Genomic DNA, 23,313 nt, shown 5'->3' with positions numbered 1-23,313 from the left:
AGTACTATATTATATTTGTTCCCATTTTTAAAATAGAGAATGTGATGATAAACATTTTATAATTCAGTCTTTAAAATTTTCCTTATGGCACATTTTTAAAAAGAGTTTTAATGAGTCAAAGAGCATTGGAATACAGCCTTCTTTAGCTTAGTGGGCAGAGGCAGAAATAAAGAACAACTCCTTGTTTGGACTTAATTCTAACCAAGAATAAGAATTGGAAATGATTGGAATCCTAGAAAAAAGATTGCCATCGTGTTTGAGCAGATTTATACCTTATAATTTCAGAAAGAAGCTTTCTAGAAATTCAGATAAAAGGAAATTAGAGGCTTTGGCACTTATTGTTATCAGTAAGTAATGCGCATTCCACACTTATTTTGATGGCTCATACATACTTCTTGTTTTGGTATATCCCTTTATATAAGGAGGTGCACTTTAAGGATTATAGTGTCAGCAGTTTTCTTTTCCTCCAACATACTATTTTGAAAAAATTAAACATATTGCAAAATTGAATGTTATAATAAACACTTATATACCAACCACCTAAATCCTGCTGTTCGCATTTTATGATGTTTGCTTTATATCATATCTACCCATTAATCTGTTCTCTTCTCCGTCCACTATTAGTCCATCTCATTTTTGATGAATTTTAAAGAAAATCAGCTTCATTTTTATAAAATCTCATGTATTAGCTTTCACCACTATTGGGCAAACTTTTATGTTAATATCTAACTCTTAAATCTCCACTTTCACATTTTTAATTATTGGATATTTCTATCTGAATGTATGGTTTTCACATAGTGATAATCTCTTTGTGAAATGAAAATTTAAAAATATATATTTGAAGTAAAAGATTCTTCTTTTATTCTTATATATTGGGCTTGATTTCTAAATCATATTTTGCTTTGTCTTCACAAGTATTTGTACCTTCACAACATAACTATTAGACTGATAGTGTGATTTTGGTTTTATTTTCTAATTCTTACTTGTTGTCTGCTATTATTTTCAGAAAGTACATTTTACTTGGCTCTCCTTGCCTTCAGATTTTACACAAGTGGTAACCATTTAGAAAAAGACTTTGAGGTTTTTAGTATGTACATTAATTAGAACTTTCAGTTATAAATATTAATTAATTTGAGCTAGGTTAAAGCAGAAAATGAGAATTTATTAAAAGAGTACAGGTGTATAATAGAACCTGAGGGCAGGAATAGAGCTTGGCCTCCTGGTGGAATTAGAATTAGGGACCAGAAAGCTATCAGGTTTCTTGCTAGCATCACTTCCTATTAATATTTGCTGTGTGTTTCCCTGAGCATATCAGCCTTTCTACTCTTCTATCCAAATGGTAAAATATAGCCACCCCCTCCTCTAGAATTCAGCCAGTAGCAGAGAATTTTTGAACCTCCTTGTTCCCAATAGCTGGTTCATCTGTCTACTTTGCTCTCTAATCAGCTATTGTCTAGAACAGGGGTCCCCAACTATGGCCCGCAGGCCACATGCGGCCCCCTGAGGCCATTTATCCGGCCCCCGCTGCACTTCTGGAAGGGACACCTCTTTCATTGGTGGTCAATGAAAGGAGCACATTGACCATCTCATTAGCCAAAAGCAGGCCCATAGTTCCCATTGAAATACTGGTCAGTTTGTTGATTTAAATTTACTTGTTTTTTATTTTAAATATTGTATTTGTTCCCATTTTGTTTTTTTACTTTAAAATAAGATATGTGCAGTGTGCATAGGGATTTGTTCATAGTTTTTTTTATAGTCCGGCCCTCCAACGGTCTGAGGGACAGTGAACTGGCCCCCTGTGTAAAAAGTTTGGGGACCCCTGGTCTAGAAGGAAGTGTGGTGATCTTAGTATAAAAATTGCCCAGGCAGCTAAATGAGCTGAACTAACTAGGGCTACCATGCATTGACCAATGTTACAGCCAGATAATCTGCTCATCTTTTTTGGTGATTCCTTCTCCAGAATCTTGCTCCATGAGTTATCCTATTTATTTTCCCTTTGAGTCAACAAACTTTTTTGCCTTTATTAACTTTTGCTGCCTTTTTTTTTTTTGTGTGTGTGACAAAGAGACAGGGACAGACAGGAAGGGAGACATGAGAAGCATCAATTATTCATTGTGGCACCTTTGTTGTTCATTGATTGCTTTCTCATATGTGCCTTGACCTGGAGGCTACCGCAGAGTGAATGACCCCTTGCTCAAGGTAGCGACCATGGGGTCATGTCTATGATCCCATGCTCAAGCTGGTGAGCCCACGCTCAAGCCAGTGACCTTGGGGTTTCGAACCTGGGTCCTCTTTGTCCCAGTCTGATGCTCTATCCATTCTGCCACCGGCTGGTCAGGCAACATTTCCTGCTTCTTAAAAGCATGTGTGTGTAAGTTTTTGAAATTGTTTTCTACCTATATCAATAACTATTTGAAATGGCCCTCTTAAAAGCCATTAATAACCTAATTATAAAATTCTTAGTCTCCCTCTAACCAACCACCGTACCTTGTAGAGATATTATGTTTTTCTGTAGGTCCCATGCTGTTGTACTATCCTAGTATTCTTCCTACCCTTCCTACATTTCTGATCTTGTCTTTGCTGACTTTCCTTCCTCTGCTTCCTAAATTTACAAATCCTTAAGATTAATTTTCAGTCTTTTCTTTTATATATTTTCTTCCTTAATAATCTTTTGTGTGTGTGTGTGTTTGTGTGTGTGTGTGTGTGTGTGTGTGTGTATTTTTCTGAAGTTGGAAACGGGGAGGCAGTCAGACAGACTCCCGCATGCGCCCAACCAGGATCCACTGGCATGCCCACCAGGGGGAGATGCTTTGCCCATCTAGGGTGTTGCTCTGCTGTGGCCAGAGCTATTCTAGTGCCTGAGGTGAAGGCCATGGAGCCGTCCTCAGCACCTGGGCCAACTTAGCTCCAATGGAGCCTTGGCTGCAGGAGGGGAGAGAGAGACAGAGAGGAAGGAGGGGGGGAAAGGAGGAGAAGCAGATGGGCACTTCTCTTGTGTGCCCTGACCGGGAATCAAACCCGGGACTACCACACGACAGGCTGATGCTCTACTGCTGAGCCAACCGGCCAGGGCCTAATAATCTAATTTATTTGGACTGTTTTAGCTTTTACCATTATTGGGGGAATTTCTAAGTTAATATTTCTAACTCATCCTACATGTTCACATTTCTAGCTTAATGTCTTTTTTTTTTCTTTCAAGTGTTTTTAAAAATTATTTATTTATTCATTTTAGAGGGGAAAGAGAGAGAGAGAGAGAGGGGAAGGGAGAGAGAAAGAGAAGTGGGGGAGGAGCAGAAAGCATCAACTCCCATATGTGCCTTGACCGGGCAAGCCCAGGGTTTCGAACCGGCGACCTCAGCAGTCCAGGTCGACACTTTATCCACTGCGCCACCACAGGTCAGGCCTAGCTTAATGTCTTGCTGGTTTCTGCAACATAGCGTGCAGGTATAAGGCCATTATTTTGTCTTCAATTTACATATTTCACTATATCTCTTTACTCCCACCATTCAAGCCCAACATCTCAGTTATAAGGCCTTGCTTGCTTCATTCCCTCTCCCTTATCCAGTCGGTTGACAAATCAGATTCTCTCTGTTAGTTGGGATTCTCAAGATTCTTTTGCTTTTTCTCATATTGACAACAACCTAGACAGAATCTTAATTAAACATGAGATGTGTAGTCTTATCTTTATTTTCTCCCCTTCAAATGATACTCCATTGCATTACCAGACCAATCTTTTGTTCAGAGAAAGTGTGAGTATGTGCCGCTTGCTGATGCTGTGCCACATATAACATTGCAAACTTGATTGGCAGTCCAATAGAGAGATATATATAGACGTACAAAAGATATGGTATAATCAATGCTATAATTAATGAGCGGTCCCTCGTCTATCGCAGGGGTTAAGTTCCAGAACCCCCCCATAGGCGAAAATCCACGAAGTAGCAACTTTATATTTATTTTATTATTTATATATATTTTAAGGCTTTATAAACCCTCTCTACACTCTTTTTTTTTTTTTTCTTTTTGTATTTTTCTGAAGCTGGAAATGGGGAGAGACAGTCAGACAGATTCCTGCATGCTCCCGACCGGGATCCACCCGGCACGCCCACCAGGGGCGAGGCTCTGCCCATCCTGGGCGTCGCTATGCTACGACCAGAGCCACTCTAGCGCCTGAGGCAGAGGCCACAGAGCCATCCCCAGCGCCCGGGCCATCTTTGCTCCAATGGAGCCTTGGCTGCAGGAGGGGAAGAGAGAGACAGAGAGGAAGGAGAGGGGGAGGGGTGGAGAAGCAGATGGGCACTTCTCCTGTGTGCCCTGGCCGGGAACCGAACCCGCGACTTCTGCACGCCACGCCGACGCTCTACCACTGAGCCAACCGTCCAGGGCTCTACACTCTTATAAACCCTTCCCACACTGTTATTAATCTTTGCCACTCTTATAAACACTTCCTGTGCTCTTAAACACTTTCTATACTCTTAAACCTACGTAATTTTCCTTATTTTATTTCAATTTAATATTTTAATATATTTTAATTAATATTTTTATATTATTTTCCATTTTTTAGGCGCAAAAATGCGTGTTTTACTGCAAAAATAATTAAAAATAATAAATATATAAAAATACCTACATACCTCAAAATCCTGTGATATAGTGAAAACTCCAAGATACAAAATTAGATATATACAATTTAAAAATTTGTGATACAGTGAGACCACAAAAAGTGAACTACGATATGGCGAGGGATGACTGTATAGAGAAGGAGCCATAAATTTTTTTGAGGAAGATAGGAAATACTTTATAGGAAAAATAACTCTTGGACTGGTTCTTGAACTTGAATATGTATTTCATCTTTCTTCAGTATCCCCACTGTAAAATTTCACTGAGTGGCTCCATTTAGTTGTGTACTCATTGATTGCTTCTCATATGTTCCCTGACTGGGGGGTTGAACCCGCAACCTCTGGTACTCCAGATGGATGCTTTCTTCATTGAGCCACTCAGCCAGGGCCACTAGTAATTTTTAGTTTGCTAATAGAATACTTACGTTATATATTTTCCTCATCAAATTGTCAATTAAAAACATAATATGCATTGAGGAGAATTTGCATGTAGGCTGATGTTGTCATAGATTGTACTCCTCCAGGAGATTTCATCACACAACTCGGAATGATGCACAATTTAAAACTTACTATTTATTTTTGTAATTTTCCATTTAACATTTTTGGACCACAGTTGACCACGGATAACTGAAACTATGAAAAGTGAAACTGCAAATAAGGGGGACTACTGTATTTCTGTTTCAAAGAGATTCAAACAATCCTGCATTTCTAGTTAGTAAAATTAGGTAGGGAGCATGAGAAGTTTGGGGAGAAGGGAAGGTACTCCAGCAACTTGCAGTAGGTAGTGAATGCCAGGTAAGGCCGGCCTTGCCTTATTTACCCCAGTCCTCCCTTCTTTCCCTATTTCTGTGTGCTCTAAGCTTCACCTCCTCTCTCCTCCCAACCCATACCTGGATATTCCTTTTCCTTCCATTAATTAATTCAAAGCAAGTGCGTAAGAATTGGACCTGGACACAATTTTTGACCCTTGAATTCAGGTTTTAAAAAGTTTTCTCAAACTGCCAATTTCTTGCAAACTATAAAAAGTGTTTTGGAAGTTAAATATGTATTTGGTTTGCTGTATATTGAAGCTGAGTCATTCTTCATGGAATTCTATTATTTTAAAAAACAAAAACTTGCTGAGATTGCTAAGAATCCCAACAAGGGTACTGTAACAAACCACCATGGAATTTCTGTATATGTGTGAAAGAAAGAATTGTTTCTTGTAACAGAGAGAAAGTACACTGCTGTTCAAGAGCTCAGCGGCATATGTGCTTCAGGTTTAGAGTTGCAGTCATCATATTTATTTAGTTTATGACATTTGTCTATGAACAAATAGGAGGCCTCACTTGCTTTTATTTTCCTCTTTGATTCCTAATCATTCCATTTGCCCCTTTTCATGGGCACGCATGAATGTTCTTAAATGTATGTCTATGTGTTTTGTAAAAGATTCAGTGTTATTTAGTAGGTATATTTTTAAATTGCTTAAATGGTATTATGCAATAGTATAAAGAAAATAATCTTTTAGTTTCTCTTTTTGTCATCACCACTGTTTGAAAAATCTCTTCCTGTCTCTGTTGTGTATCTAACTCAGTGCTTCTGACTACTGCATTGTGTTTCACAGAATTTACTTACCACTTACTCATTCTCCTGGTGATGTCTCCAGCTACTCTTACAAACAGTTCTCCAGAGAATAGACGACACATGTTCCCCTGTGGAACGGTGTGTGAATTTGTCCCAAATATATATAATACTTGGACTATATAGCTTGGTCATGGAAATGGCATTACCTATGAAAACTTGGCATATGATTGTTCTGTTGAGCAGCTTACCAGAAATGCACGCGGATTCCTTTTCTCCATGTTCTTGCTAACAACTTTCTATGTTTTAAATCTTATTTTTATCCATTTTATACTATAACATTGGAAGAAATTGGGAAGTTGTTCAATAATTTAAAACACAGAAAGGTCAAACTATTTTTTGTGGCAACTGGAGTTTTAAAACTTAAAATGGGGATATTGAGGAAAGGTTGAAATGCATGTTGATGTTCAAAGCGATGCATAATAATGCCCAGGTTTTCAAGAAGTCTTACTGTCTGGAGGGCAGGGATATTGTTGACCTGTCTAGAAACTTGATCTTGTCAGGGTCTAGTGTCAATCATATTTAGGTAGTCTGACTCAGTTAACTACTCTTACTAGTGACCAGTTAATTAGAATGCAAGTAGACTAATTCATGATGAGAAAATAAAATTATCAAGCCTCCTGGTCATTTCATTTGGCCAGTTTTTGTCTATAGGGAATTAAATATAATTAGAAGAGGTAGCTTGGTGAGTTTTAATCAGGGCAAGAGGAAATATTCTGTGATTCAGATGATTAATGGTGCCAGCCTATCAAAGATAGATGTCATTTATCTATTTTCTAACGTTTTAACAATCTTGGAACTGTGAGATTTATAGCAGTGTTAATTATGACGTGATAATCTATGTCTTCGATTTGATTTTATCTTTATTATAAAGAGGCTTTATAGTGCACATAAATTATTGTATGTATAAGTAAGCTATTTAAACTATTTGAACGAGAATTAGTTGCACTGTTAGATTGAGGCAATAAGGATTGTAACAAAGTTTTATAGGGATTTTGCTATAGAGAGTAGAACTAATTTTGTAGGACCTGTAGAGTAGATAAGAAACATAGTTTTAAATTATTTTAAAGCATATATGTTTTAAATTAAATTTAGAATTAAACAATATTCTATAGTTTTTCCTCTCATTGAACCTTTATATTTCTAATGAGAACTTAGCTTCAATTTTTTTAAAAATAGAAGCAATTTTTTTAAAAACAGAAGAAGCCAGTAGAAATATTATTTACAGAAATTTTTTGTAGCAGATCTTTTCAGGGATATAATCTATCTTGGTGTCATTCTCATCACTTATCTCATCACTTCAATTTATGATCTCTTTTAGGTAATTTATATAGATCTTGAAATAATTAAGCATATAACCAGATATAAGGATTTTAATTAGCACAAAAAAACCCTTGAAAGATTTTTCAATTTTTAGCTTATGTGTATTGTATTACTTATGGAATTAATTTGAATTTAACTGATACCAAGTATGGCTAGTTAGAAATTCAGCTATGGGGCTTAAGTTTTATACTTTAGTTTTTATTTTTCTAAAGCTCTGAGATTATATGATCTTTCTTATTGTTTAAATTGGAAAAGATAGTGAAAATATGATTTTCATCTGAACTAAGTTAAGGAGTGAAGTGTCTTTTAGAATTTTGATTATTGGAATTACATTGGATGAAAAATTCCTTTTATTTAGTTATTAGCTAGTTGACCTTCTTTATTGCTAACCCAAAATGAAGGTAGGTTAAAGCATATTTTCTTTTTTATTTTTTTAATGAAAAAATATCATGACTAGATAGTAATGGTACAAATAATTCTGTGTTTTTATCAGGATGCTTGCAATTTATTATTATTAGAGGAATAGTAAATTGACTATGTACGCACGGAGACTTAAAAGTGAAAATTTCCCATTTTCAGAATAAAAAAGGAACTTTATGATTTTAATAATAATAATAATATTGATAATAATAATGCTACATCTAAATATTTCAGTTAAAAATTGTGCAAACAGTAGCACTGGGAAATGCAGAATACTAAATATGTATATCATGGGAGAATACTGCCACCTTGTGTACATGAGATGCTATTTTATTTCTTCATTTTCTTTTGTTACGCCAGCTAGTACAATCCTGTATATGTTTTTCACCATTTGGTATAGTGTTCAGATGTGGAAATGTGTTGAAAAAAAAAAGTAATTATTTTTCATGTAGTAAAAATCAAGCAAAAATTTTTTTTTTCTTGCCAGGAAGAGGAGTCTCGCATTTTGAAGACATCGAATTTGGTTTAGTTAGCTTTATGAATTGGAAAGTCTGAGAAATCAGCCTGGTTAATTAATATCTGGGGTTAGTTGAGAACTGAATTCTTTTGCTTGAATCTTATAGAAAGTTGGTGATTCTTTTATCATTTATCATTTTAGTGCTTGCTGTGCTTTGGAACATTATTCTGGATGACAGCATTCATTATATTGTAGAGAAGGAAATACAGGGCACCGGACCTCCTGCCGCACCCATATTCCTTGATGTTAAAATGTTTTCTTTTAGGTCCAGTGTTGAATAATTACATGTAATAGTGCTTTGAAAAATATTGGTGTGAAGAAAAAAGAATTTCTCTAAATCATTTTGGTTACGTGGGGGAATGACTTAGTAGGTTTCAGATATTACTTTTTCTTTTTTTTCAGTGAGAGGAGGGGAGGCAGAGAGACTCCAGCATGCACCCCAACTGGGATCCACCCGGCAAGCCCACTAGGGGTGATGCTCTGCCCATCTGGGGCGTTACTCCATTACTCAGAAACGGAGCTCTTCTTAGCGCCTGAGGCAGAGGCCATGGAGCCATCCTCAGTACCCAGGGCCAACCTGCTTCCATCAAGCATGGTTGCGGGAGAGTATTAGAGAGTGAGAGAGAGAGAAGCAAGAGGGGAAGGGATAGAGAAGTAGATGGGTGCTTCTCCTGTGTGCCCTGACAGGGAATTGAATCCAGACATCTACATACTTGGCCTATGCTCTACCGTTGAGTCAACTGGCCAGGGCAAATATGACTTTTCTAAAGAAGAATCACCAGACTGGGTGTTCACTTTCTGATGCTCCCAACTAGCTTGGCTGTGTAATCATGAGCGCTTTTCTGGGCACAGGTTTCTATATCTGAAAAATCAGCAGTTGAACAGGGTGATTTCTAAGGACCTTTGTAGCTTTAAAATTCTATGGTCATGTAAAGTCTCAGTGTTTAAAATGTTGATGCTGTAATGTCCTTTAATGTACCCATTATACTCTATTTCTATATGAGAAGTTATTTTTAAGTTTAGTGTAATCACATTAATTGTGACTATACATAGACTATATTAGTAAGTTGAGGGAATATATGTATATAAAACTTTAAAATGAGAAGCCTAGGAAATATGCCTACTTTCTGTTTTAACACCGGGTACTTCAAGATTGGTTTTGGAGTAACCTAGTATTAATTGCATGCTATTCAAGCAATATAACACATTTTGTGAGGTACAAATGCATTCCAAATGCCTACATTTCAACTTCTGGAAAGTCTCTAAAAGTTGGTATAAATATGGTAAGGCCCAGATAGGCAGATTTTTCAGATTGAGATGAAGAGAGGAAAAAGTGACCTTGCCTATGTTAAAAACTTGGAAGTTCTTTAGGATGTTACCCAACAGAAAATCTAAGGCAAATATTCTTCTTCAGTCTGTAAATCACTTCATTTTTTAGTGCACAACAACTGATATTTTCTGCTTATCTTGATTCATTATTTTCATCAAGTGCTAAGAACGAACACATGTAATCAGGTTTAGTTTTCGTTTGAGGCCATCTGTGAATAATTTTTTAAAATTTTAGGCATAATTTTAAGGAAAATGATTCTCATTTGTTAAGCCATATGAAAATGCCAAATTCAACATCAGTATTGAAATAATTTCCCAGTGCCAGTGGTAATACCAAAGCAAAATAACTATAACAGCATTTTTGCTTTTATATTGCGTAATGCCGAACTACTATAGAGTATGACAAATTCGCCACCTAATAAAATGTATTTCACATACAAAAAGTTATGCACATATTATGAAACATTAGTAAAGGTGTTAAAAATGTAAAAGTTATCCTAATATAAATTATTACGTATATATTATAAAAATAGAATATTAAGGAAATCATACTTCATAAACATAAAGAAAATGTAAATCATGAAAAAAAGCAAGGTGAATGATGACCTAATATGTTTTTAGAAAATGTAATATTAAGAAAATAAGTGTGTCAGTGGTGACATTAGTTACGAGGTTTTCCTACAGAGAGTTCTTAAAAAGATTTCTTCCAAAACCTCCCTCTGCAGTGAGGTAGGAATGTGAAATTAGAAGAAGATATTGGGCAGTAGTTTGTAACAGACTCATCTACAAATCCTATCTCTGGATTGATACTCTTGAGATATTTTTGAACAGTTTATTTTTGTATACGGACTATAGTTTTTATTAATAGCAAACTGTAATTCTAAAGAGTATTTCTAGTTTTTTTTCTTAATTTTATATATAGATGGAGATTTCAGAACACAATTAATGACCTACATTTGGTTCAGCTGTATTGTGTTTGTGCTCTACTTGTTTGAAAAACTTTTTAGCTGGATGAAGAATTATGATTGTACTAAAAAATTTGCATGTAAGTTGTCATTTTCTTCTTGAGAATTATGGAGAATTAGAATACTTTCCAATGAGTATGTACATCTTTGTTTATTTTGAAATAAAAATACTGATATATAATTGACATGTAACATTATATTAGTTCAAATGTACAGCATAATGATTTGATATTTGTATATATTATGAAATGATCACTATAATAAGTCTAGTTAACATTCATTATCATGTTTTTTTCTTGCGATATATTTTGAAATTTTAATGTAGTAAATAAGTTTCTGAATAGAGAAAAGTTCTCTTTTCATCAAATTGCATAATTGAATTGCATTGAGATTCACTATCACTTTATTTCTTTTAAAAAAATTTTACTGATTTTGTGGTGATATTGTTTAATAAAATTATATAGCTTTCAGATGTACAATTATATAATATATTATCTGTGTATTGTATTGTATATTTACCCTCCAACTCAAATTTCCTTCTGTCACCATTTATCCGCTCCTTAACTCTCTTCTACCTGCCTCCCCCCTTTTCCCTATGATAATCACCATACTGTTGTTTGTATCTACAAGTTTTTTGGGTTTTTGTTTGTGGTTTTTTTTGCTTAATTTCTTCACCTTATTCTCCCAGCACCCCTCAAACCCCTCCCCTCTGACAGCTGTTAATCTGTTTTCTGCCTCTATTTGTATTTTGTTAGTTAAATTCTGTTTATTAGATTCCACACATAAATGAAATCACAGGGTATTTGTCTTTCTCTGACAGGCTTATTTTACTTGGCAAAATGTTTTCCAGGTCCATCCCTGCTGTGACAAAAGGGAAGATTTCTTTTTTATGACTTAGTAGTACTCCATTGTGTAAATGTTTCAGTTTTTTTATTCAATCATCTACTAATGGGTAGTTGGGCTGCCTCCAAATCTTGGATATTGTAAATTATGCTGCAATGAACATAGAAGTGCATATGTTCTTTTGAATTAGTGTTTGGGTTCTTTGAGATATATTTTCAGAAGTGGGATAGCTGGATCATAAAGCAATTTCATTTTAAATTTTTTGAGGAGACTTTTGCTGTTTTTCACAGTGGTTGCACTAGTCCGCATTTCCACCAGCAGTGCACGAGGGTTCCCTGTTCTCTACAGCCTCACCAACACTTGTTGTTTGTTGATTTATTGATGATATCCATTCTGACAGGCATGAGGTGATATCTCATTGGGGTTTTAATTTGCATTTCTCTGATGATAGTGACATTGAGCATCTTTTCATATGTCAATTGGCCATATGTGTGGCCTCTTTAGAGAAGTGTCTGTTCAGGTTCTTCATCCATTTTTTTAATTGAAATTTTGGGGAGATATTTGATACAGTCCCATTTGTTTATTTTTTCTTTTGTTTTCCTTGCCCAAGGAGATATTTCAGAAAAAATACTGCTTTGAGAAATGTTTGAGATTTTACTACCTATATTTTCTTCCAGGATGTTTATCATTTAGAGTTTTACATTTAAGTCTATAATCTGTTTTGAGTTTATTCTTGTGTATGGTGTAAAAAGGTTGCCTAGTTTCATTCTTTTGCACATATCTGTCCAGTTTTCCCAACACCGTTTAATGAATAGACTGTTTCTACACCATAGTGTGTTCTTGCCTTCTTTGTCAAATATTAATTGACCTTTAAAAGCATGGGTTTATTTTTGGACTCTATTCAGTTCCATTGATCTATATGTCTTGATTTTTTTTTTTTTTTAGTGCCAGTACCATGCTGTTTTGATTACTGTGGTCTTGTATTATAGTTTGATATCAGGTGGCATGATACCTTTAACTTTTTCTTTTTTTTCTCAATATTGCAGGGGGTATTTGGGGTCGTCTTTGGTTCCGTATAAGTTTTTGGAATATTTATTCTAGTTTTGTAAAATTTGTATTTTACAAATACAAATAAATGCATTGGAATCTTGATAAATATTGCATTGATCTACAGATTGCTTTGGATAGTATAGACATTTTAATAATGTTAATTCTTTCTATCCATGAACACGGTATATATACTTCCACTTTTTTGTATCTTCTTTAATTACTTTTTCACTGTCTTACAGTTTTCCAAGTACAGCATCCTTGGTTACATTTATTGTTGGGTATTTTATTTTATTTTTTTGATGAAGTTGTAAGTGGGATTGTTTTCTTAGTTTCCCTTTCTAATAGTTTATTATTGGTGTACAAAAATGCAACCAATTTCTGGATTTTTATTTTGTATCTTGATACTTTATTGAGTTTATTTAATCAGTTCTAGTCAGGTTTCAGTGGAATCTTTAGGGTTCTCTATATCATGGGTTTTTAACCACTGGTCTGTGGGCTGTGCCAATTCACCAGAAATTTTGTGCTAGTCCGTGAAAGAGTTGACTACCCTGATGTTTTAGGAAGATTATAGACCCAGTGATCTTAGTTGAATTCACTTATGCTCAGGGTGACATCTGCCTTTGCAGTCCCTGAAGTAATTCTCCTATTTTCACTGGTTCCCAAGTGTAGAATGTTTGAAAACCACTACCTTACACTATCCTAATTTTTTAAAATTCTTTTTTCTTTTTGCTGCTCTGATTGGGTGTTTTCTGCTAGCTTGTCTTCACATCACTGATTTGATCCTCTGCTTCATCTAACCTACTGTTTATTCCTTCTAGTGTATTGTTCATTTCAGATATTGTTTCTTCATTTCTGACTTTTTTTATGCTTTCTGTTTCCTTTTTCATGCTGTTGAGCATCCTTATAACCATTACTTTGAACTCTATATCTCATAAATTGCTTGCCTCCGTTTCACTTAGCTCTTTTTCTGGAGATTTCTCCTGTTTCATTTGGGGTATGTTTCTTTGTCTCCCAATTTGACCACCACTTTGTTTGTTTCTATGTATGAGGTATTTCTGCTATGTCTCCCATTCTTGGTAGGGTGGCCTGATGTAGTAGGTGTGCTGGCGGGGACCCTGTTGCGTAGTCTCCTTGAGCACCTGAGTTGGGTGCTTCAGGATTGTCCCTTGTGTGTGTTATATGAGCCTTCTTGTAATTGAGTCTTGGTTACTATTGGCCCATTTGTATATGAGGTCAACCCTCAGGCTGGCTGACTGTGAGAGTTGACCCTGACCACAATGTACAAGCTATTGTGTAGGTGCTGACCACACAAAGTGGAATTTACCTCAGCAGGGTCTGGAGTCTGCCCCCCCCCCAAATTTTTTTTTTCGATATGCTGTGAAACTATATATTTGGATCCTATTCTGATATTGTTTGAAGTTGGCAACTGAGTGTGTTGCTTCTGGGGCCTTTTGGGAAGGACTCTGTGCAGGTCAGTATCAGACACTGCCTGTGACTGATCCTTGGTACCCTGTTTGGAGTTACAGAGCTCTCCGTAGTTTGTGGCTGCCTCTGCTGGGCCTGGGTGTGCACAGGAAAGACCAAATTGCCTACCACGGCTGGCTTACACCCACACTACGTCTGGGGGCAGGTCGGCAAAAGGCCCGAGGCACTTCTGCCTCCACCTGCCTCTACCTGCTGGCTTCCTGTTAGGCTCAGTCACTGAAAGCACCTCTGGCAGTACTGGAGTTGCATAAAGGAGGTTCTCAGTGAGTCACCAGGTAGGGGTTAGTGGTGTTGCCCAGACTGATACAGGTTCAAACTTGGTGTCAGTGCTGGGTCTGAGGGCACTCAGCAAAAGCCCTCGGGTATTCCAAGTGTAGCTGCTGCCCATCAGGTGTCTGCATACCTTTGTGTTGGGGAAGGTCTGAGGGAATTGTCAGGGTGAGGCCAGTGGAGTGTGTCAGGCCCAAACAGACCAAGATTTGACTATGTGAAGAGAGGCCTCTACACCAGTCAGGTGTCCAAGGGCAACACAACTCGGTTTGTCCCAGATTCTGCCAGAACCTCCTGTTGAGGCCGTTTTAGTAGGGTGGGGCTCCTGGGATTCGGGAAGGTGGGCTGTAACTTCTGTAAATACTTGGTTATACTATATATAGTCTTCAGTTGGTTTTTCAGGGTGATTGGTCTGTATTTCAGTTGTAATTCCAGTTTGGCCCTGGGAGTAGGTGAGTGTAACTTGCATCTACTCTGTAACTCTCTTGAATCTCTGACTGAAAACCACCAACACTTTACTTTAGTAGCCCAGACATAGTAGGACATTATGTTAAAACACATAGTAAAACCTGACACAACACTGAAATGTGGTTGTCCTGTTGTGTTCTGCACAGGCCCAACCCTATCTATTTTTAATATGCAAAATTGAGTGAGTGAACCATTGATTTTGATGAAAATTATTTTTAAAGCTATGAAATACTACATTTGGAAATTAAAAATACCATATTGTTTTGGAATACTGAAAAATGGTATAGTTATTAACTGTTAGGTTAATTTTAATATGTAGGTCAAGGTAGAGGTTGGTAGCTATATGGAAATTGAAATATTTAGAATGGTTGTAGACCCAGTATTCAGAGTTTTAATGTTCTTAAGTGTCTTCTACTAGTGTCATTACTTTTGAACCTACTTTGTAAATTGGTCATTTTTTAAAATCATAGCAGAAAATTAATAGTCAATTTTCTAATACGTGCAAAAATTTGTTTCTATTCAAGTAAATTTATTTTAACAGCAAAAAAATTTTAGGCCATTCTATCATACATGTACAATAATATACAAAATAAAGCATATTTTACTCTAAGCATATTTTTCTTATTTGTTCTTTGTTTTTCTTTGAATGAATTAAATTTAGTGGTTGCAGTCCTTTGTGAACTAGGTGCTGCTCATTAAAGTGATTCTATATTTGGAAATATTAATTCCCAAGCATTGTGATTTGCATTCATTTCATTTAAACATATAATATTAGTAGGATAAGGTTTTCTTTTAAATGGTTGTGAAAGTTAATTAATGATGCACTGTTAAGGTCTCATATGTTTTTCTTCTTACTAGGCAAGAAGTTTTGAAATGGGATGGATGGGGATATAATGACTCCAAGTTCTTCTTCAATAAGAAAGGCCAAGTTGAGTTGACTGGGAAAAGGTAACTCTTTATTCTTTCTCTAATTCTGATTTTCTCTTTCTATGAAAAATTTTAAATATAAGTAACAAACATGTTCAAGTAATAGATGTACATAGAAATAGAATAATATAATGATTCCTTCCTTGATTTAAAAATTATCAGTGTTTTACCATAATTGCTTCATTGTTTTCTGTAGTAGATCAAATTCTGACATTTTATGTCACTTGTAAATATTTACATAGGTATCCCTTAAAAGAATAAGGACCTAATATAAGCAGTCGTGTAGTACCATTATATACTGCCTAAAATAACAAATTTTATTATATGTGATTACCCACTCCACATTCACATTTCCCCAGCTGTCTCAAAAATGCCATTTTTTTTGTTTATAATTTTTTTTGTGTGTGTGACAGAGTGAGAGACAGAGAGAGGGACAGATAGGGACAGACAAACAGGAAAGGAGAGAGATGAGAAGCATCAATTCTTCGTTGCGGTTCCTTAGTTGTTCATTGATTGCTTTCTCATATGTGCCTTGACTTGGGGGCTACAACAGAGAGAGTGACCCCTTGCTCAAGCCAGTGACGTTGGGCTTCAAGAAGCCAGCAACCTCTGAGCTCAAGCCAGCAATCATGGGGTCATGTCTGTTATCCCATGCTCAAGCTGATGAGCCCGTGCTCAAGCTGAGACCTTGGGGTTTTGGGCCTGAGTCCTCTGCGTCCCAGTCTGATGCTCTATCCACTGCACCACTGCCTGGTCAGGCTCAAAAATGTCATTTTTATAGATAATTTATTTGACTTAGGATCCTAAATGGTCTGCAGTCACCACATCACTTAATCTTCATAGCACTGCCTTGTTCAAAGTAACTCCATTTTTAAGACTGGGATTTTACATTTAGGTATGGGTTACTATGGAAGGTGAATAGTTTTAGGTGAATATAAATAGTACTTTTAACATTTTCTGAGATATATTGGAGAAGAAGTAATGAAGGAAGTTTAGTCATTTGTGTGATAGCTTTTACATTTCTGAAATGTTTTTGTTAGTGTATTGATAAGAATTCTAAAGAATATTTGTATTGTTACTGATCTAGATGCAGTAAAATAAGTTCAGTTGATTTTAAGCACCGCTGACCCTGCCAGTGCTGGTGTTTTGGGTTTGTCTATTGATACAACTTTTGCAAAGACAATGAGTATAGGTATGTAATATTTGATTGCTGGCTCAAAAAACAAATTAAAAATTGAGACTAGGTAAAAAAATTGGATTGGATCTATTATAATATGTTCTAGTATTGCACTTAGCATTAATGTCTATTGGGCGTTAATAGGCTTAGATTATTACTTTTAAAACTTATATAGTATGCCGATATATTGAAATTTCAGCAAGGAAACTTGTATTCCTTTGGAGAAATTATTTTTCTTTGCAATGTAGTCATTCTATATTATAACTTAAATATGCTTTGCACCTGAAACAATTAGGAATTAATTTTAATGAATGTGTGAAGATGTATGTTTGACCTTTGCTTTTTAATAGGAAAAATAAATATCTGCATTCTTATTTCCATCCTTAAGTCTGACTAGGCAGCATGTTGTTTGGAGGCTTAGTTGAGAATTTGTATATAATTCAGATAGAAGGAATTTCTGGTTAAAAATAAATTTACCAGTATTCTAAATGTTGAGTGTTTTATATTTTAAATAGAATAATGTCTAATACAGTAGAAACTTATCTATGTAGAGGTTGGCTTTACAAAATCTTCTGCTGAGAAAAGATGATTCTTCTGAACTCTCTCTTTGGACCTTGAAGGTACAGCATCTTTGTTTTACAGGAGAGGACAGATAAATCAACTTGTATTTCAGCACAATGCCATTGAAAGTAGAGAATTTATCTGTTGGTATTGAACATTGGAAGATTGTTGCTAGTGCCACTCTAACCAGGATGGATTCCACAAAGGCCTTATTTGTTTGCATGGTTGACTCCTGAGTTACAGTCCAGTGGGGAAGGTGGGAAGAGAACAGGATGGTTGCACTGATTTGCAGATCCTGCAAAGAGAGACCAGGAAAATTGGACACATTTGACTTACTGGAAGGCCAGCCTTTGGTTCCCATAGGGTAATTCTCAATTCTCCAAACTCAAAAATGTAAATTAGATGGCCTAGGATTAAATACAAACTACATAAAAAAATTTAGTAACTAAAACTAAATATTATACAAATAAACTGTTTCACATACTCAACAACTATAAACCTCTTTTTGCCCCACCCTATATAATAGTTTTATTTGGCTGACCTATCATCAATTTTGGCAGGGGGTGGGAAAGTAGAGAAGGTGCAAGAACATTATAGTGACAAAAATTACTGAATATAGCTACTGTGATTTTATAGATGTCATTCATAAAGAATTTTAGTTTTATGATCTCACTTGGAATTGTGGCAAGGGAAGACTCAGACTAGAGGTATCGTTAGACCGAAGCCTTATTCATAACCTGATTCAGATCTTGATTTTATAACTTACTAGCGCTGGAACCTTGAGTAAATAAGTTAATTCCTTAAGTTATCTAACTTCTCTGTGCCTTAACTTTCTTATCTGTAACTGGGGATAATAGTACCAAATTTATATTATAAGTTAATATACATAGGACACTTAGAACATTTCCTGACACATGATAATACAATGTGTTTTTTAATAAAAAGTTTAAAGTACTGTTTTAAAACATTAAAAAATTTGTTTTGATCTTTTCAGAACTCTTATATTACTGCTATTATAACGCATTGGATTATTATTGTTTGTATGTCAGCTTTCCTCATTACACTGATCTAGCATAGGATACTTAATTTCTTTATTTTTAGCACTTATTGCTATTTAATATTTTGCTACCTCTGAGAATTATTTCTAAAACTGAAAAGTTAGATCTCTAAGCACTTGAAATTTTCTGCATCAATCTCTTCATATAAAATTTAGGATTTCTTTTTTTTTTTTTTTTAATAATTTTATTTTTTTAATGGGGTGACATCAATAAATCAGGATACATATATTCAAAGATAACAAGTCCAGGTTATCTTGTCGTTCAATTATGTTGCATACCCACCACCCAAAGTCAGATTGTCCTCTGTCACCTTCTATCTTGTTTTTTTTGTGAGGATTTCTTGCATATGTGAAATCATGTTGATGTTTTATATAAACTATTTAAATAGGGATTGAGATGAAAGATGTAGGAAACAAAATCAGAGTAGCAAATCTAGTTTTTTCTTACTATGCACACTCTATAGTGCTTTTGTGTGTTTTCAGTGTGTTGTACCACTTCGTGTAAAGTCTAAGAACCTTTATAATAGGTTTATTTTATAATAGAAGATCTATAGGTTTATTTTCTGTTCCCTGTTCTTATTATAATTGGCACATATAAACTACATGAGACAATGTTATGATTTTTAAATTAAAAAAAATTAAGAGCCTGACCAGGCAGTGGCATGGTGGTATAGTACAGCGTTGGACTGGGACACGAAGGACCTAGGTTCAAACCCTGAGGTCACCAGCTTGAGCGCAGCGTTGCCGGCTTTGTTTGGGATCATATACATGAGCCCATGGTCACTGGCTTGAGCCCAAGGTCACTGGCTTGAGCACAGGGTCACTTACTCTGCTGTAGCACCCCAGTCAAGGCACATATGAGAAAGTGGTCGATGAACAACTAAGGAACCACAGTGAAGAATTGATGCTTCTTATCTCTTTCCCTTCCTGTCTGTCTGTCCCTATCTGTCCCTCTCTCTGTCTCCCTCTCTGTCTCTGTCACAAAGAAAAAATAATTAAGCAAGAATTGCCATTTATATTTACCCACATTATTTGTTCTTTCTGGTATTTTGTATTCTATCTTGAAGATTTGAGTTTATATTTCTATTTCCCTTCAGCCTATAGAAGTTCCTTTAGCACTTGACCAGGCAGTGGTGCAGTGTATAGAGTGTCAGCCTGGGATGCTGAGGACCCAGATTTAAAACTTCAAGGTTGTCCCTGGCCAGTTGGCTCAGCGGTAGAGCATTGGCCTGGCATGTGGACGTCTTGGGTTTGACTCCTGGTCAGGGCACACAGGAGAAGTGACCATCTGCTTCTCCACTTCTCCCCCACTTTTTTTCCCGCAGCCATAGCTCCAATGGTTTAAGCAAATTGGCCCTGGGCGCTGAGGATGGCTTCATGGCCTCACCTCAGGCTCTAAAAATAGCTTGGTTGCTGAGCAACGGAGCAGTGGCCCCAAATAAGCAGAGCATCACCTGTAGGGAGTTTGCTGGGTGGATCCTGGTTGGGGTACATGCAGGAGTCTGTCTGTCTCCCTGCCACCTGTAGGGAGCTTGCTGGGTGGATCCTGCTTGGGGTACATGCAGGAATCTGTCTGTCTCCCTGCCTCTCAATAATAAAAAAAAAAGGAAATCGCAAGATCGCTGGCTTGAACGCAGGCTCATCTGGCTTGAGTGTGGGCTCACCAACTTGAGCATGGGGTTGCTCGCTTGAGCATGAGATTATAGATATGACTCAGTGGTCTCTGGTTTGAAGGCCAAGGTCACTGGCTTGAGCAAGGGGTCACTGGCTCAGCTGGAACTCCCTGGTCAAGGCATGTGTGAGAAAGCAATCAATAAACAACTAAGGTGCCACAACGAAGAATTGAAGCTTTTCATCTCTCTCCCTTCCTGTCTTTCCTGCTCTCTCTTTCTCTCTCACTAAAAAACAAAGAAGAAAATGAAATTCCTTTAGCATTCTGGTAGTATAGATCTGCTGGCACCAGGTTTTCTAGTTCTCTTAGTTTTCATCTGAAAAAGTCTTTATTTAACCTTTGTTTTGAATGAAGGATATTTTTACCAGAGACAGATTTCTAGGTTGACATTTTTTTTCTTTCAGCACTTTAAAAATGTTATTCAGTTTTTTCCTAACCTATTCTTTCTGATGAAAAGTCAGTCATAATTTTTATTGTTATATTGTATATAATGTATATTTCTCTAGAGCCTTTTAAGATTTTCTTTGGTCTTCTCTTTCTGTAATTGCAACTTGACTATGTTGTACCTAGTGCAAGTTTCTTTGCATTTTTCCTTTTCAAGTTTCCTGACCTTGAATTTCTAAATTTTTCTCTTTCATCAAATTTGGAAACTTTCAGCTATTACTTTGTCAGATATTTTTTTCTCTCCTTGGGTCTTCATTATATGTATGGTTGTTTTTTGTTACTGTTCCAATAGGTCCCTGAAACTATTTTTCTTTCTTTTTCTCTGTTTTTCAGATTGTGTATGTTTTATTGCTGTGTTAAGACATCTCTTGTGTATGTTTTATTGCTCTGTTAAGACATCTTTGTTAAGTTGCTTCAGTGAATTTTTATTTCAGATTTTTAATTATAGAATTTCTTTTTCTTTTTATAGTGTCTTTTTTTGTTTTGTTTTTGCTGTGGTTTCTTTTCTGTTAATCACTGGGAATATAGTTCCTCTTTTGTCCTTTAGCATAGTTAATAGCTCCTTTAAGTCCTTTGTTCTGTTTTTGATATCTTGGATCACCTTAGGATAAGTTCTATTAATTGCCTTATCTCTTGATTATGAAGCACACTTTCTTGTTTGTTCATGCCTAGTAGTTTTGAAGTATAACTTGGACATTGTTAATGAAATGTTGTAGAGGCCCTGGATTTTGTTAGAAACTTTTGTTTTTATATATAAATTAACTTGACTGATCTCAAGCTCCCAATTTCCCTCTATGGTGGTGAGCAGGTGAGTTGTCTGTTCAGTTCTTTTAATGCTTTGAGTAGTACGAACTTCATGTATGTCCTTGTGCCTCCTGACCATCCAGAGTTTGATCGTAACAAAAATTTTTATTTTAAAAATGTGTAAGGCAACATTAAAAAAAAGGCAAATGTATGTTCTTCTTGTTTTCATCAATTGGTTATCAAACAAACATGATTTTTTTTTTTTTTTTGTATTTTTCTGAAGCTGGAAACGGGGAGAGACAGTCAGACAGACTCCCGCATGCGCCCGACCGGGATCCACCTGGCACGCCCACCAGGGGGCGATGCTCTGCCCCTCGGGGCGTTGCTCTGCCACAACCAGAGCCACTCTAGTGCCTGGGACAGAGGCCAAGGAGCCATCCCCAGCGCCCGGGCCATCCCCGCTCCAATGGAGCCCCGGCTGCGGGAGGGGAAGAGAGAGACAGAGAGGAAGGAGGGAGGGGGGTGAAGAAGCAAATGGGCGCCTCTCCTTTGTGCCCTGGCCGGTAATTGAACCCGGGTCCCCCGCACACCAGGCCGACGCTCTACGGCTGAGCCAACCGCCAGGGCTTTAAACAAACATGATTTTAAGTTAATAAAACAGTAACTGGACCTAATTTCATTTTTTGAAAGAACAACTCCCGGGATCAGTGAGCATGAAAAAAACATTACTCAAAGGGTTAAGCTTAGCTTGGCTGCTTAACATCTGCTCCATAGATGTGTAATTCAAGGTCAGACAAAATTTGGAAAGAGTTTATTTATAGGTCCCTCTCTGACTCTCTCCTTTCCTGTGATTTACCTGTACTTTTCCCAGGTGTGCTGTGCTCACTTCAAACACTGTCCTCTGACTCTTGAAGCCAGGATGACTGTAGGTATCTGCATATTTGTTTCTTTAGTAAGGCTTTCCTTCAAGCTAAAGCCTGTTTGAAAAAAATAATAATAATAGAAACTCATGTAGTGCTGTTTTCTTCTTCCAGGTACACTTCTTTTTTTTTGTGGCAGAGACACAGTCAGAGAGAGCGACAGATAGGGAGGGAAGAGAGATGAGAAACATCAGTTCTTTGTTGGGGCTTCTTAGTTGTTTATTGATTGATTTCTCATATGTGCCTTGACGGGGGGGGGGGGACTACAACAGACCAAATGACCCCTTGCTTGAACCAACAACCTTGTGCTCAAGCTGGTGAGCCTTGCTCAAACCAGGTGAGTCCGCACTCAAGCTGGTAACCTCGGGGTCTCGAACCTGGGTCCTCCACATCCCAGTCTGATACTCTATCCACTGTGCCACCTCCTGGTCAGGCTGGTACACTTTTTTGCCTGCTTTTGGTCCTTCCATACTGCCTTCTCATAGTTGGGTTTTATTTGTTTTTGTCCAGAATTTATAATTACATGTGAGAGGGTTGGTTTGATAGGAACAACTTGACTATTACTGAAGCAGAATCTAAGATTTCAAGTTAAATGAGGATACCGTTCTCATCTTTTATCTTCTTTTACCTTACTTAGGTATCCTCTAAGTGGCTTGACTTTACCAACTTTTAAAGATTGGATCCAGAATACCCTTGGAGTAAGTCTGGAGCATAAAACTACCTCTAAAGTAAGCAAATTAATGATTAATAATATGTTTAACTCTATATGTGAGTGTGTGTGCTTAATCCAAATTATTTAAACTTATGTTTATAATTTGTTATACTTGCTTTAATGCATTTGTCATGTTTTTTGTTTTGTTTTGTTTTGTTAAGAAGTTTACTAGTTAGGTTGACCTTAGTGTAGTTTT

At 36.5% G+C, this 23,313-nt stretch overlaps 1 protein-coding gene across 1 annotated transcript in view; it reads left to right on the top strand.

The window, feature by feature from the left end:
• AGPS (alkylglycerone phosphate synthase) overlaps positions 1-23,313 on the top strand; it is a 153,455-nt gene that overhangs the window by 8,713 nt on the left and 121,429 nt on the right. The window contains exons 2-3 of the mRNA XM_066233671.1: positions 15,762-15,851; positions 23,043-23,133. Of these exons, the coding sequence (XP_066089768.1) occupies positions 15,762-15,851; positions 23,043-23,133 (181 nt within the window). The remainder of the gene's footprint in view (positions 1-15,761; positions 15,852-23,042; positions 23,134-23,313) is intronic.

Source organism: Saccopteryx bilineata, chromosome 5, assembly GCF_036850765.1.
Source record: "Saccopteryx bilineata isolate mSacBil1 chromosome 5, mSacBil1_pri_phased_curated, whole genome shotgun sequence".
Taxonomy (NCBI): domain Eukaryota; kingdom Metazoa; phylum Chordata; class Mammalia; order Chiroptera; family Emballonuridae; genus Saccopteryx; species Saccopteryx bilineata.
The sequence above is the reverse complement of the archived record's forward strand: the minus strand, read 5'-3'. Positions and strand labels throughout refer to the sequence as shown.